Source organism: Lissotriton helveticus, chromosome 4_1 (genome assembly GCF_964261635.1).
Source record: "Lissotriton helveticus chromosome 4_1, aLisHel1.1, whole genome shotgun sequence".
Classification (NCBI taxonomy): domain Eukaryota; kingdom Metazoa; phylum Chordata; class Amphibia; order Caudata; family Salamandridae; genus Lissotriton; species Lissotriton helveticus.
This window is the reverse complement of record NC_136063.1, coordinates 1519859740-1519876166: the sequence shown is the minus strand read 5'-3', so window position 1 is coordinate 1519876166 and position 16427 is coordinate 1519859740. Positions and strand designations below refer to the sequence as shown.

The following is a 16427-nucleotide window of genomic DNA, read 5'->3' as shown; positions in this document are numbered from 1 at the left end:
TAGGGGTAAAAGTGGAGGGGTTACGCAGCCCTGTATCGTCTTGTTCGGGTTCCGGTCTGTCCTGGAAGAAGACTCCCAAGCGTACCTTCCTAAAGAATTGTTTCAGTTCACAGATTTCACTGAATTCATCTGGAATTGGAGTGGGGACAAATCCCAATCCCTTCTCCAGGACAATGGTCTCAGTTTGGGTAAGGGTTCTTGTGGAGAGATTTACCGCTAGGCTCTCTTTCCTCTGGTGGTGCTCCTCGTCCCTACTGTGGGAGTTGGCTGGTCCTGCCATTGCACACCCTTCTGTCCTCCTCTTCTGGGCCCTCTTCCTCTGCCCCAACCTCTGCCTAAAAAAGGGCGGTTATTCATTGGGTAGAATTGTGGAGGGCCTCGGGGATACATAGGGTAGTGCCACGGTGGGGGGAGTTGCGGAGGACCATGGTATATTTGGCTATTTTCATAGCCCTGGATCGCATTGTGCCTCCGTTGGTTCCGAGTGCCATAGCTACCACCACTACAATCACTATTGGTAGAACCCCTTCTACTTCCTGTCTCTGAACTCTCGTCAGAGGAGTAGCTATTCTTAGATGTAGTGAAATCGTCTTTGAGATAGGGGTACACCTTCTCTTTGTCAAACTTTGCCACATCTTTCTGAAGTTTAGCGATTTTCGGTTTCAACAGGTATTCTTTGTTGTCAGAGATCTTGTTATTAATCTCAGCCAGCTTAGTAGAGAAGGCCGTTTTAGGTATAGACCCTTTCAGAGGCTACAGCTCCTCCAGCCCCGAAGAGGGTTATGGAAGTGTCTGTATAGCTCGTGAACGAGAGTATGGGCCAAACAGTGTTGAGGGTACTGTTGGTAACCTTAATGGTCCCACGGGGGTAACCCATGCTAGAACTAATCAACAAAAAGAGGAACCGCATTATTAAAATTAAATAAATACAATTGAACAGCCCGCCAGGTAAACCCCATTATATTGCCAGTAGGAATGCCCTCATCAAAGATGGGCACTTCAGCATCATGGTCACATGGCGGCCATCTTAGATAATGGGATTCTCCTCACAGTCCATTGGCCATGTGGCTTTAATGATAAGGACTTTAATTTGTTTTCTGTGCTTATCGCTTATCTTCCCCACCATAGCTTACAGAGTATGTTTGTGTGCTGTATTTTGGCCTTATCAAAATATTGAATCACATTCCAAGAAGAAACAGACTCTGCAGCTCCCCGTGTTGTCATCCTTGCAGTGCACTACAGATGACTGTATCAGCCGCTCCAATGAGATGGTTTCCTTTGCCAAGCATCCGTGCAAAATGTATATCTGCATGGCGCTCGAAGGCTGATCTAAAATGCAGTGGCAGCTCGCAAAGGTAATGCTGTGGGGCAGTGAGGTGGGGCAGGGGCTGGGCAGGGTGGGGGGGTTGTGGAGTCTGACATACAATGGCAAAGATTAAAGTAAATAAATAAATAGATAAAGCTACTTGCCTTGCGCTCTGCACGAGTAGGTAAAAAGTCAGAAAGATGGGTAATTTTGAAGCAGCGCCTGGGCTATACATGTTTGTGTTCAAAATATTTTATTCAATTTTCAGAATAAGTAACAAATACAGAAAAATAAAAAAAAAAGAAATATTACATAGTCAATAATACCTTATCAACTAAGAAAAAATATAAAAACATCAAGTAAATGTACAAGATATTGAAATGTCTTATACTAAGAAGAGGAAAAAGGGGGAGCAACAAAAAGGTGGAAGGAAGGAGGGAAGGGAGTATGAATACACCTTATAGCATCATAATATAAAAGAGTTACTGATAACATACAAGCAATGTAGTATTATGATACAAGAAAAAAATATAATAGGTGGAAAAATACAATTATGATACCAAATAAGCATCTATAGCAGACCAACGAGATTGATGTTATTGAGAGTTATGATTAATCCCAGTTAAAGATAATTGTGCACCTCTTCTTGTAAAAATAACCCAAGACCACTAAGCATGAACTGATAAACTAGAAACATCTTTCCAACAGAAAGTAATTGACTTTAAAGCAGCCGACATCAAGAAAGTAAACAGTTTACCTTCTAAATCAGTAAGATTATGTACAAGACCAACCGATTTACAAATTACTAATTTATATAAGAAAGAACATCTTGAACAGGTAAATATCTTTAGTATAATATCCCAAACAGCAGACCAAAATTTAAAAATCAAAGGGCACTCAAATAGCATATGATGTAAGAATCCAACATGTAATTTACAATAACAAAATATTTCAGATTGTAGCAATTTAGCACGAAATAAACGTTTCGGAGTCCATAAACAATTAAATAAGATATAAGAGTTGCTCTGATGAAGCGAAACAGGTAGCAATCTAGAAATACTGTTAAGCAAAATACTTTTCCAAGTGTCACTAGATAAGAAAGGGAAAGTTCATTATTCCAAAATGTTGAAACTATATTGAGGTTATTGTCTAAAGAGGTAGCCAATTTTTGTATACAAAATAGAGACTACATGTGACGATGAAGATACAGCTTGAATATAAATTACTAAATCTGTTGAAATAGTGGATGGAATACCATGAGGGAAAGAGTCTAAAATTGAATTACATAAAGACCCATATTTAATCAAATCAGAATTAGGCAACTTAAATTTCGATTGTAAAGTATCAAATGGAATAAAAGCATTATTACTGTATAAGTCTTTAAGGTAGAAGATACCAGCTTTAATCCATGAATTCCAAAATTTGACATTTTTAGTCAATGTAATAGCATTACTATCCCATAATGATAAACCCACAGTATGGCTAATAGGAGCTGAAAAATTAGAATCTAAATCATTAAAAATTAGTTTTGAGGATCTAATAATAACTGAGTGGTGTAGGACTGTAGGACTGTAGATTTATTGGACATGGTAAGCAAGGCGGAAAATGGGGAAGGGTTAACAAGAGATTTCTCTATAGTGAACCAAATAGGAGGGTGAACTATGTGAATGTAAATGTCATGGTACTTATAGAGTGCACTGTCACCAGATGGTCACCTTGCGGTGTCGCCTATTCGGCTTCCTGGCGCTGATACTCCGACGGCTGTGGAACCCCTCCTGGCTTTCCCTGTGAAGTGTCCACTCCTGGGCACCCCCAGGATGAAGCCAGGCATCCTTAGCGATGTTGGGGCTGGTGTGGAGGCTAAGCAAGCTATTGCCCAGAGTTGCAGCGTGGGGCCTGTGATTAGAATAGGCACCGAAGCGAGTATTAACAGGTCTGAGGAAATTGAGCCCGAGACCCCGCCGAGGCGGGAATCGAACCCTGGTCCCTGGCCAGACCTCTGCATCAGGGTCTGCCGCTCTAACCATTGAGCCACACTCCTCCACATTATAGGAGATGAGCAAAGCCATATAGAACTTTGTTTCAATATAAATGCTTTATGATACAGAAAAAAATCAGGTAATCCAAAACCAGCATTAGATTTAGGAAATTTTAATTTCTTATAACCAATTTGAGGTGATTTATTATTCCATAGAAATTTGGATAACATTTTTTCAACATCATTATAACATTTTTACGGAAACTGAGTAGGAATCATAGCAAGGGTATAAACATTTTTAGGAGCAATATTCATTTTAATAGAATCCATTCTACCCCACCATGAGAGATGAAGTGAGGATCATTTAGATGTTTTGTCTTTAATATAATTTAGGATAAAATCACTATTCAAAGTCAATGTTGTTTTGATGGAAGACGAAAACAAAATACCAAGATATTTCAATTTATATTTTTGCCAAATAATATAATTCATAGGTAACATATCAGGAGTAAAGAAAACATTTAAGGGAAAAAAATGGGTTTTATTAATGTTAAGTTTGTAACCAGAAACTGTGGAATAATTTTTAATGATTTCTAATAGGAAAAGAATCGAAGAGATAGGGTCACTAATAAATAAAAGAACATCATCAGCATAGTCTAGGGTTTTGATAGTAACATTCTTTAACATGATGCCTTTAATTTTAGCACAGTTTCTTACATGGTGAAGGAAAGGTTCAATTCCAAGTAAAAATAAAAGTGGTGAAAGAGGACAACCTTGTTGTGTACCTCTAAAAAGGGAAAATTGAGTCGACATGTGGCCATTGATAAATAACCTTGCAGTAGGAGCAGAATACAAGGCTGAAATCATACGAATAAACAATGGACCAAAATTAAATGACAATAAAGTCCGAAATAAAAATTGCCAATGGAGTTTATCAAAGGCTTTTTCTGCATCAAAACCATAATTCCTGACGGAGCAAATAAAGTATGACGTTGTTCAATTACATGCATTAAGGTTCTTGTGTTATTTGCAGAATATCCATTCTTCATAAAGCCTGATTGATCAAGGTGAATAATAGAATCAAGAATAGGGGCTAAACGAGAAGCGAGGATTTAGCATATAATTTACCATCTTGGTTAATTAAAGAAATAGGACGATAATTCGAAAAAAGGGTAGGATATTTATCAGGTTTAGGAAGTACAACAATTAAAGCATCCGTAAAAGTACCAGAAACGGTACCTGAAGAACCAAAAAAAGTAAAAAGTTGGAATAAATAAGGTAGAAGTTGGGATTGGAATTCTTTATAGAATTCAGCTGGAATACCATCATGGCCAGGGGATTTATTTTTTGGGAGAGATTTTATGGCAGCTGAATATTCCTTAACAGTAATGGGTGAATCCAATCCAATCTTATCTGATTGTGAGATTTTAGGCAAATCATAAGTATTCAAGAAAGAATCAATTAATGAGGTATCATGACAATCTGGCTTATTCTATAAAAAAAAGTAAAAGTCTAAAAATTCTTTAACAATATCATTGTGAGATAATGCAACTTTACCATTAGGGCCTTGAATAGAAGTAATCTGTATCTTATCTTTTTTAATACGCAGATAATTTGCTAGGAGCTTCCCAGAACTATTGTCATTAAAACAAAATTTAGCATTGGATTTAGAAATTTGGATACCAGCTCTTTTACTGAGGATTGAGTTAAATTCATATTGAAGTTTTTGCAATTTGAGTCGAATTTGAATGGCCTGCAAGATTTTTGGTTTATTATGGTCATTAAGAACAATGTTAGTATTCATACGCCATCTAGTTTGTTTTGTAAACGTGGAGGACAGATTTAAAACAAACTAAATCAAGGCATGATCGGATATGTCTATATTACCAATCATAGGATTCGTTGTAGATTGAATAAGTTGTTTAGAAATTAGAAAATAATCAAAAATCCTAGAATGAGAATTTTGGGGATTGGAGAAAAATGTAAAACATTTGTCAGTGGGAAAATGCAAATGCCATATGTCTGACAATTTGGTGGTATGGATAAAGGATTTAAAAGCATGATAAACCTTAGGAGGACGAAATTTAGCACTAGATAATCTGTCTAAAAGTGGGTCAGCAATAACATTAAAATCCCCACCAACAATCAACGGAACATTGCCCAACTTTAAGACTTCAGTGGTAATATTAGACCAAAAAAGAGGGTCATCAGCTGTAGGACCATAAATATTAAGCAAAAATAAGACTGAATCATGAAGTTTAATTTGAACTATAACGTATCTGCCTCCCGAATCTGAGGTTTTACTTAAAACCTGGCAATGTAATTTTTTTGCAAAGAAAATAGCAACACCATTTTTCTTACCATTAGCAGAAGATGAAACAATAGTATCAACCCACATTTTTTTCATATAATTTATTATTTTATCATCAATATGAGTCTCTTGAACGAAACAAATATCTGTGTTACAACGGCCTAAATAATCTAAAATGTTGGTACGTTTAACAGGATGACGTAAACCTTTAACATTTAAAGAAACAACTTTGATATTATGAACATTAGCCTTATTGAAGAAATGGAAGAGGGAATTAAAGTAAGGAATCAAGAAGAGGCGAAGAGAACAGCGATAATAAAGAGAAGAAAACAGTAACTCTAGCTGTGGAAAAGGGACAGGAAGAAAAGATAAAACATTAATATCAAGAAAGAAACGCACATGCGTTCTACAAGGATGACCGGAACCGTTGGAGCCCATAGTATATAAGCAATTACCATGTCAGAACATAGGAATCTTTTCTTCTGAATTGAAATCAAGTATTAGAGTCATAAGTATCCATGGAATGGTGCGATTGTTGTTCTAAAAAGCGACCCAAATCATCAGGACGCTGAAAGGATTTTGAAAAATTGTCTTTCCAAATACACATAGTAGACAGGTCAAAAAGACCATATTTGTACCCAAGACTTCTCAATTGAGGACGCACTTCAGAAACCTCTTTGCGTGTTGCTACAGTCTCTTTAGCGAAATCCTGGTGAATGAAAATTTTATTCCCATTAACCATCAAAGAAGGAATCTCCCTCGCAGCTTTGCGAATCAGGACTAAATGGTGATGTCAAAGAACTTTGAAAATCATATGACGCAGCTTAGAGTGCTTAGGATTGCGATGTGAAGGAATCCTGTGAGCCTTATCAATCTCCAATTTTTCTGTAAATTTAATTTGCAGAATACCTGGAATCAAATTCTCTAAATACAACCTGTAATTATTACCCTCAACCTTTTCTGGCAAATTAAAAATGCGTAGGTTGTATTGCCTGATACGATTTTCCATGTCTAAAAGTTGTGTAGACATTGGCAATATTTTAGCAACCAGAGGGTTAAAAGAGTCATGCTTAGTTTTATTGTCCTGAATTTTAATGGCATTATCAGGGATTTTCATTGATAAACTTGCCATTTCTTTACGGACATTTTTAATTTCAGACACAATAGAGTCTGTATTAATGCAAAGGGCTTGTATTTCCTGTAAAATCAGAGTTAATGAAGGTTCTGATGATTCAACCGCCTTTGATTTAATTGGTGGAGGAGAAACTTGCTGCCTTCTTTTTGAATGAATAGGATTTTTATTTTCCATTTCAAATATGGGATAAAATGCAATAATTTAAGTGAAAAAACGAAAAAAAGCAGTTATAATGCAGCAAAATGAAATATGAAGTAAAGCCGGTGCAGCAGGTATAATAGACTGTGGGAGTGACTAGGCCCAAGCCAGGCCCTTTCCTGGAGAGTTCCTCCACCCCCCTGACTGACTGACCTGGCTGAGCTGGAGAGCAGAGCTGGAAGCAGAATCCTAGAGAAGAACAAGTGCTGCAAACTGCACCAAAATCGTCAAAAAGCACCAACTCCAACATGTACTGCTTTTAAAATATAAGGGACCTCATTTTCGCCAAGTTACTGTCGCAAATTTGGCGTTTTTAGGCAAAAAACGGGTCCAACGCTCCAGAGCTCACTCGGAGGCGGCCATCTTCTGTCGCGCTCTCGCGTGTCTCCCCGGGCTGTTCATGTTTGATGCATGAGTGCATGTGGATATATGCTGATCTGGGTATTGTTCTGGTTCAAAAATGTTATGTTTGGATTTTCTCTCAAGCTTCACCACTAGAATGGGTCACTAAAATGATTCAATCAATCAGGTGTGGCAACAAGACTCTTCTCACTTGTTCTGCAACTATTTTTGTGTTAAGGCAGCCTGAGCAGCTGCCGTGCATTCAGTACTTGTAGTGTGCGTTAGTGAAGCTTGATAATCCACTTTTTACTATAAAAACAAAACAGAATTGTTAGTTGACCCGATGGTTGTTTGGATCCTGTTGCAAACAGCTTAGTTTTTGTGAGGCAGTAAATTTACAGGAACAAGAGCATGTGACATCATTTTATAGTTTGACTTAAATAATATTTGGTTTGATTGCATTGTTCTATGTGATGTCGTCATAGACAAGTGACTACTTATCCGCTTTGACTGTTTACGTTTTGAAAAATCCTATTCCGAAATACTCAAATCCTGGCTGTTGATATTCTTTAGGGGTAATCAGTGGTCGAAGTGCATAAAATAAAAGTATGGGAACTATCTTGGTGCATGCAGCGGTGCAGGGTGAGTGATCCTGAGGACGTGGCCAAAGGCATGGCTAAAAAAACAAATATTCTGTAACTTTTTTTTTCAACTTTCAACTTCAGGTAACTACATGTAAAATTACAAACAGCTTAAATGAAAATTCAATGCAAGTTATCGTAATCAGTGGAAAAGGCACTATCGTATGGTATGATACCTCAATCAGTTAAAGCAGTGTATCCAGTGCTTAATTTGTGCCAGTGGTTTACGGTGCACAGCACTATTTGCCGGATTTAGAGATGAGAACAACAACAGTTGTTTATAAATTGAAAATACATAACAAGTGACTAATAGCTGCAGTCCAAGCTGTTCTTATAGCTTTGGGGCCTGGAAGAGTCTGAATTGTCACACTTGCAGAAGTGTGATTGTTAGAAGTTGTTTTGGTACTGTCGTTAACAGCCCTGATAAGAACAATGAGTACTGAAAGCTGTGGTAGCCTCCTGATGAGGTCCCTGGCACCTATTGTTTTGCAAATCAAGCACTGACTGCACCAGAGAGCCACAGATTTCAATCCTGGTTGGTTAAGTGGAGAATTGTGACTTGTGTATGGTTAGCACTACAAGATCCCAATCAGTGAGCGAAAGCACTGTGAACATCTAAGCCATTATGTGAAACTTTAATTACACAAAGTATAAGAAAGGCTGATACAAAACGTGCAAAAAGGTTTAAGATAAGAAAAAAGTTATTGCAAACTATAGATTTTAGCAGTACCCAGACTGTGGGCCAGATGTACGACCGTGGAAATAGCGCCTCGCAAATTGCGACTTTTGTGCAACTCGCAATTTGCGAAGCGCTATTTCCAATGTACAACAGTGATTGTCATGCTGTTAACGATTCTCAATGGGGTCACAAATTGAGAGGCTCATGAATATTAATAAGCCTCTCGCAATTTGCGACACCATTGGAAATGGCAGGCCCTCCCAGGGATGGTGGCCTGCTGGCTCAGCAGACCACCATGTCTGGGATTGCTTTTAAATAACACAGTTTATTATTTTGTAGGCAGCCTGTTTTCAGGTTGCATTTAAAAAAAAAAAACTTTTTTGTTTCATCTTTTAAGGGCAGGTAGTGTTCCCTCGGACCAGTGCCTCCCCTTAAAAAATATTTTTCCCTGCATTTGCAAAGGAGAAGGCGTCCCCGGGGACCCTTGCCCTTTGCGAGTGCATTGCCAGATGGTGGTAATTTGTCAGTGTTTTGCAACCGCAATTGCGTTTGCAAAACTTTGTACATGGGGTTACACTCACTATTAGGAAGGGAACGCCTCTTCCTAATATTGACTCGCAATTCCAAAGTAGCAAGTCACAAATAAATTCCGACTCACTATTTTGGAATAGTGCATATCCTTATAGGTTTTCGCATGCGCAAACGGGTTCGCAAACCCATTTGCGCATGCAAAAACGACGTACATCTGTCCCTGTATGTATTGCAAATTGTTTTTATATCTATCTTTTAAAGGCACACACTTAACAGCTTAGCTTGAAGCTCTCTTACAGTGTAGCACATTTACATTTCTTTCAGGGAAGCAGGCACCCTGGAAAGGAGGCTTTTTCACTTCTGCCCCTCTCTCGGTTTCACAGCACTGGAAACTCCCTGCGTTACATTGTCGGAATTAACCGTCATGGGATGGTTTTCTTTTCATAAAAAGTAGGGATACTGTTTTTCGAAAATTTAAAAAGTATGGACATGTCATGCCCCTCAGTACCCTCCCACCCCCTTTCGACTGCTGGGGGTAGTCAACTTCTGGCTTCTGAAATTTCAGACTCTTGTCCTGAGAGGAACCTTGATCGCACACCGAGAGGTCATACAAACTTGCCAAGCAAAGAAGGCTTCAAATTTAGTTTAAGTGAGTGAAGAATTAGGACATTATTTGTGCCAAGTCAAGACACAAAGTGATGCCACAGCAGTAGTTAAATAAAATGGTATGATTGTAGTACAAAGATATGGCACCTAGTCAGGTTCAGAATTCCTTTCTGAAGGGCCTCAGATTTTAACTTAAACTTTGAAATGTTATCTTTTGTAGTCGATTTTTAGAGTTGCACAATCACTTTTATCAATTAATTAACACAATAAAGAACAAATGGCATGACTTTTCTGTCAAATGTTTTCATTGTACCCACAGTTTGCAAATTCCTTCAATTTTAACCCTCACAAATGGCTCTTGGTGAACTTCGACTGCTCAACACTTTGGTAAGTTATTATTTTCTTAATATTTTATTTGTTTTTCTTGGTATTCACTATTTCCTAAGGGAGGGTAAAACGCGCTTGGACTGAACAGTTTAATGCCATCTTCATTTGGTTACATAGGAAATGCTCTATATGTGGTTGTTTTCAGATAAAGTGTTTGTCCTGACTACGATAGACTTCACATACAAATGGTTAGGATTATTCAAAGGCATAAGGGAGAATCCAGAAACACTGAAGTAGTGGGTTTGAGGATGCTACTTGTAGTAGCACGCAAACGCTTGCAGACGCATTAAGATGATTTTTCTCTTTAAAAAAGTCCATTCCAAGATGGTAGCCGATGCACATGTGTTGGGAAATGTGCACATGGTTGCAGAAAGACATGAATGGATGCAGCTGTTGTGATGCGTGCATGCATGTGCGTAATGATGCATGGTGGCCATGTTTAATGTACCTTTCTAATGTGGCAGATAGCCATGTTAGATTGATCAATTAAAATTAAAATGATGGCAACTGAAGCGGGAAAAAGGAAGTAAACAACACCTTGGAGCTGCAATGCCTCAAAATAAATAAATTAATTAATAAATAAGATATGATAAGTAAATAAACAATGTGATATGGGAAGCAGGATGAAGAAAGCGATGAGGAGTGAAGCTTGGGATCATCGAGGAGCTGGGGAAAGTTAAAGGAGACCATGCAGTTGTACCTTCCAGATGGAACTCATATAAGAAAACAACAATTTTGAGAGATTGAAGAACTAAAACTTAACTTCTGCTAAAAAAAGAGTTACACTGTTCTATGAAACAAAAAAGAGGGGGTTGAACGTGCACGTGAGGCTGCTCGCAGACATCTCTATTCTCAAGCAATGATCTCAGTTGGGTAAACACTTTTCAAATGATATAGCAACTTTTTTCAGAAGTTTGACATGTCCCCAAATATTTAGCATGCAATTGCTCCATGCTGAGCAGACTGCAATTGTTTCAGGAGTACGGATTGGATGTAGGTTTTAGCTATTTTAATTCACGTCCAATTCCTCAGCTTTAGGAAGTGTTAATAGGAGGATACCTGACATTCCTTTTTCATTCGAAGCCTAGCGTGATCGGCGCACATGCGGAGTCTCGCTGGCAAGATTTAATGATTTAGAGGGAGCTTCAGTATCGGGCTTTAAGCCCCGCCCCTCTTTCCCATTGGCCGGCGTCACCATGTATGCTAAACGGTGGCCAGCCATTGGGAAAGATGATGAGCTAAAAGCTTTGTTATCTTTATAGGACCATGTGTTTCAAACACATGGCCCAATAAAGACAAGTTCCAGTGCCATCCTGCGAGAGGGTTGGTTTATGGGTCTTCTCTGCTGCCTTTGACGGCATTCAGAGCGCCACAGCAGCAAGTACAGCCGAGAGGAGGGCACCGCGATCACTGCTTCCTGTTGCTGCAGAGTGGAGTCAGTTCTTCTTCACTGCACACCTGGGACAGCAGACATTCTACGAAGGTGGCGTGTCTCATGTAGACTTTGTTATAGTATTGTTTCCCATCCGTGTGCACAGATCTCTTTTAACCACCAGCCGTTTGCTATCTCTTGTATTTTGTTTTCTTTTGATACATGCACAATTGCCACCATTGCCTCTTGTTACGTAACGTTTGTTCTTGTGTTTTGAGTGTCTGCCATTTATTGCAGTATTATACCTCTACTTGTACTTTGTACGCTTTTGTAACATGCAAACATGTCACTTTTTCCTCTTGTAACGTACCGTTTGCTACCTCTTGTATTTTGTTTGCTCTTGATACATGCACAATCTATTGCCTCATGTAACATAACTTTTGCTCTTGTAACATGCTCACTTGTAATTTTCTCCTCATGTATCATTACTGTTCCTATTGTGAAGCGCTCTGACACCTTCGGGTAAAGTCTGCGCTATATAAAAACGCATACAATAAATAAAAATAAAATCAACCCCCCAGCCTTGCCTGTGATAGGAAGACAGGCGGTGTGCACCGACCTCCAGCCTGGCTTCAGATAGCAGGGCGGGCGGTGTGAGCAGTTTGCGGGACGAAGTGAAGGATGGATGGGCAGTTTTTGGTTGGGTGTATGGATGGTTTGTTTGGAATGGATGAGTGAATGAATGAAGAAAAGGATGGACGGATGTGTGTATTATGAGATATGGGGAGAGAACAGTGAATATGGACATGGGGTTAGATTAGAGAAGCTTTGGGTGAGTCGGTGACGGGGGACACATCTGAAGGGGCATGTCTTGACCAGACCATGCTCACCTCCGTCCCGTCCCCTCTCTCTACAGCCCCCACAGCCTCCTCCTCCCCCCCTCTCCCACCATGACCATGTCCACACTGCCCTTCCTCTTGGTATGCCCCATAGGAACAATAATGCAGATATGCACGGTGTTGGTTTCCACGAGGGCAGACACTGGAGCATTGGGGCTCAGATAGCGCGCACAATGCGAGCTTTAAATTGTCAAACCTGGATCCCTTATTGAAAACGCGCCGCCAGTTGGCTGGGGAAGAAGGCTTCCGGGGTCATGAGAGGATGAGGGAGCCGGGGGAGGTGTGTGCGCAAATGTGCTTATGTTTCTGCAGTTATCATATTTTATTTTCTTCTTCTACGAGGACAGTAAGCCCTGGATGCAGTGACCCAGCGGAATTCAAGGCTCGGGAGCAGGTGCGGGCAAGCACCAGTCCTAGTCCGGCCTCCACTGCCGGAGCTTAGGGTAAACAGCCCCCGTAGCAACGGCTGCAGTCATCTTTTATCATCCCAACCTCTGAGGGCGCCTCGGGGCTGAGGGGAGTGCACTGTCATTTGGTAATGTTTTAAAGCCGGCTTTGTTGTGGGAAGGGATTTCTTAGTACTGTTTATAACTTTTTCTTGGCATGCGCCTATCTTTTGGACTCACTCTACTACACACTCTCTACTACACACTCTTTACTACACACTCTATTACACACTCCATACTACTCTCTACTATTCTCTACTACTCACTCTATATTATATGCTCTCTACTACACTCTCGCCTACACATCTCTACTATACTCTCTACTACACACTCTCTACTACACACTCTACTACACAGTCTACTACACACTCTCTACTACACACTCTCTACTACTCTACTACTCAGTAGGGGAGCGCACTGTCATTTTGTAATGTTTTAAAGCCGGCTTTGTTGTGGGAAGGTATTTCTTAGTACTGTTTATAACCTTTTTCTTGGCATGCGCCTATCTTTTGGGCACTCTCTACTACACTCTACTACACATTCTACTACACACTCTCTACTATTCTCTTTTACTCACTCTATATTACACACTCTCTACTACACACCCTTGCCTACACACTCTCTACTACACTCTCTACTACACACTCTACTACATATACATAATGAAATGAAACATACATACATATATAAAAATATCTATACATCTGCATATCTATATAAATACATGCATACATATACATATACGCATACATATGCATGTTATGTACATGAAAGTTTGAAAAACATTAATAAAAGCAAAGCTAAAAAAACACCTAATTACAAACAGAATTGCTTTGACTTAAACGAGGGCGAGACCTATTGCATTTTCAATGCTTGTTGAAAAATACATCGGTGAAAGGAATCCAGTGAGAAACTTTAAACACCACATACGTCAATGGGTCGATTTTTGGAGTTTATGATTGCTAGAAAAGAATACAAAACAAAGATTGTGAAAACTGAAACAGTTTGAATTTGCACTCAACTCCTGCTAGGCGCCAATGCTAGCACTGCCAAGGCTGGGTTTTAACGCTGTTGCATGACGTCTGTTCAAGTAACAAATCTGCCGGAATATATTAGTTTTTCTCCAGAATTTTCCAATAAAAAAAGTGAAAGCATACAAAACGGATTGGCAGAGAAGAGCTGCGTGGACGTGGGCAAATCAACCTAGTATTTTCACACAGTATTTTCAAACAGAGCTTCGGCGGTCACATCTGTGGCAGCCAAAGGGAGAGGAGCAAACATCATTCAGCAGTGCCCCTTTGTACGTGCACCGACGTGTAATTAAACCTCCATTGACTTGTTGTACCAGGGATATCCTCTTTCCACCTCTGCACTTTCAAAGGATACCGTTCAAACATCAAACTGACTCAAATTTGTGCAGCATATTAGCAATGTATTGGTTTTTCTAGGGGCAGATATTGAATGTAGACAGTGTCTGCGTTTTTCTGTCCACGCTTGGTCTGAATTGATAACTGTTAATGAGAGTTATAGCCCGCAACCTAATGTTCTCAATTTCACTTGAATCTGAAAGAAGGCCCAAGCAAGTCTGGGCTTCAGCTCTGGTGGCACCCAGTGCAACAATTGCATTTTTGCCCCCCACACCAATGACCTCCTCCAATGATTCCCTCACTACCACCCTTCAACAGTGCCCTCATAGCTCCATAGACCCTCTCTCACATGCATTTCATTTGTTTTAAAGCGCAGGTTGGGTTAACTTAACTAATAACAATGTGTATCTACCGTAATGGATCCTTTTTTAGAAACATTACGAGTAGGTAATGAAAGATTGGGGGAAAAAACATAATGTTCTAACCTATAATATGCAATTTGCATGCTGCTCTTTTATGGCAGTTAATAAGTCACTGTTCTATTTTAGGATTGTAACTTATGAACTGCTGTGATAAAAGCAGTAACTCACTGAGCTATCTACATAAAATACATTCTGTGAGCTGCGTTGTATAAGGCATATTATCCATCTGCATCACTTTATGAAGAGTTAGATTGCCACTAGACAAAACTTTGATCTCTCTCCAGCAGGACCATTAATCACTAGAGTTATATAGACATTTCTATTGCTGCCTAAAAACTGCTGGGCTCACAAGGAACCTTGCAGCAAGTGTGTGAGAAATTGGGTTGTTGCTTGACTGGGTAGTGGGCTTGGTCAAGCAGCACCCACAATCCTTGTCATGATTGATGAGGCACAAGTCAATCCTAAATTAACCTGTGCTCAACCCTCTGGTACCTTGGCACAGAGCAGTCAGGTTGAACTGAGAGGCAATGAGTAAAATATTTTTGTAATACTTCAAACCGTAATAAAGTGAAAAACACCACACAAAAAGGATCTCACACCAACTTAGAAAAATAGAGTAAAATTTATTAAATAAAGCAAGACCAAAATGACAAAAATCCAATCACTAGAACTGGAATATGATTTTTAAAAGATGTATAGTGAAAATAGTGCCAAACAGCACAAAGCGCAAACTAGGAATATCTGGCCATGCTAGACAGGGTCAGAGCCACACTTTGGTTAACAGTGATGGGGCACCAGTTGGCTGCAATCACTAGGTTAGGCCTGCTGAAGTTTACCTTCTCAAATCTGCCGCGAGGAGCACGGAGAGGATTGCGGGTATGCTGCCGGAGTAGCCAGAAAAAGGACGGTTGTCTCTGCCAGGTTTTTCTGAAGCTTTGTATTGGCAGTCCCAGCTAGCGGTCGATGCAGTAGGGTCAAGAGGCGGCTGCCAGAGCTTCACATTAAATTGTGGTGTGAGCAGTGAGGTCTCAGTGCAAAAAGGCTCGTTCATGGTTGCAAAGAGCCCACACGCTTCAATACAGCTCCCTGAGCCACACCAAGGGTCCAGGACCTGAAGGGCACCACTTGGAGGTGAGGAACCCACTTCAGCTGGGTACAGGGGCAGGTGCAGGATGTAGGCAAGCTTTTTATATCCCTGAAGCTTAGATCAGGAAGGCAGCAGACTAGCCCGTGGAGTCCCTCTGGTGTCCTGGGTTCAAGGGTGAAGTTGCAGGTCCAGTACTCTTTTCACCCAGGCAAGAGGGCAACCAGCAGCAGGCTAGCACAGTAGGGCAGCAGTTCATTCAGAGCAGCAGTCCAGCAGGGTCACAGTCCTTTCAGTAGTACAGCAGTCCTTTCTTCCTGGCAGAGTATCCACAGGTCCAGAGAGTACTTAAGAGTTGGTGTCTGAGGTCAAGTATTTATACCCATTTCTGCCTTTTAAGTGGGGAGAAGCTTCTAGAGGCATGCCTTTGAAGTGCATAGGTGATTTGCCTTCTTGGCCCTGGCTCCTTCTTAACTACAGACGGTATGCAGTCCTTTGTGTGGAAACAGGACACAACCTATTTAAGTTTAAGTGGGCCTGGGCCCAGTTCTTCCTCCCATCCTGCCAGTGATGGCCCATTCAATCCCACCTAAGCTCCAGATTGTGTGTGGAGAAATACGCAAAGCCCACTGTCAACTACACGCAGTAATGTGATCCAGAGACGAGTTGCAGGCATCAAAGGACTAAGGCGAGAAAATGGCAACTTTCAAAAGGTTAATATAA

At 40.2% G+C, this 16427-nt stretch overlaps 1 protein-coding gene across 1 annotated transcript in view; it reads left to right on the top strand.

Annotated features, from left to right (window-relative positions):
- The window catches only part of LOC144827580 (aromatic-L-amino-acid decarboxylase-like), a 1238931-nt gene that overhangs the window by 922943 nt on the left and 299561 nt on the right, over window positions 1–16427 (top strand). Inside the window, exon 9 of the mRNA XM_078685836.1 lies at window positions 10047–10114. Within this exon, the coding sequence (XP_078541962.1) occupies window positions 10047–10114 (68 nt within the window). The remainder of the gene's footprint in view (window positions 1–10046; window positions 10115–16427) is intronic.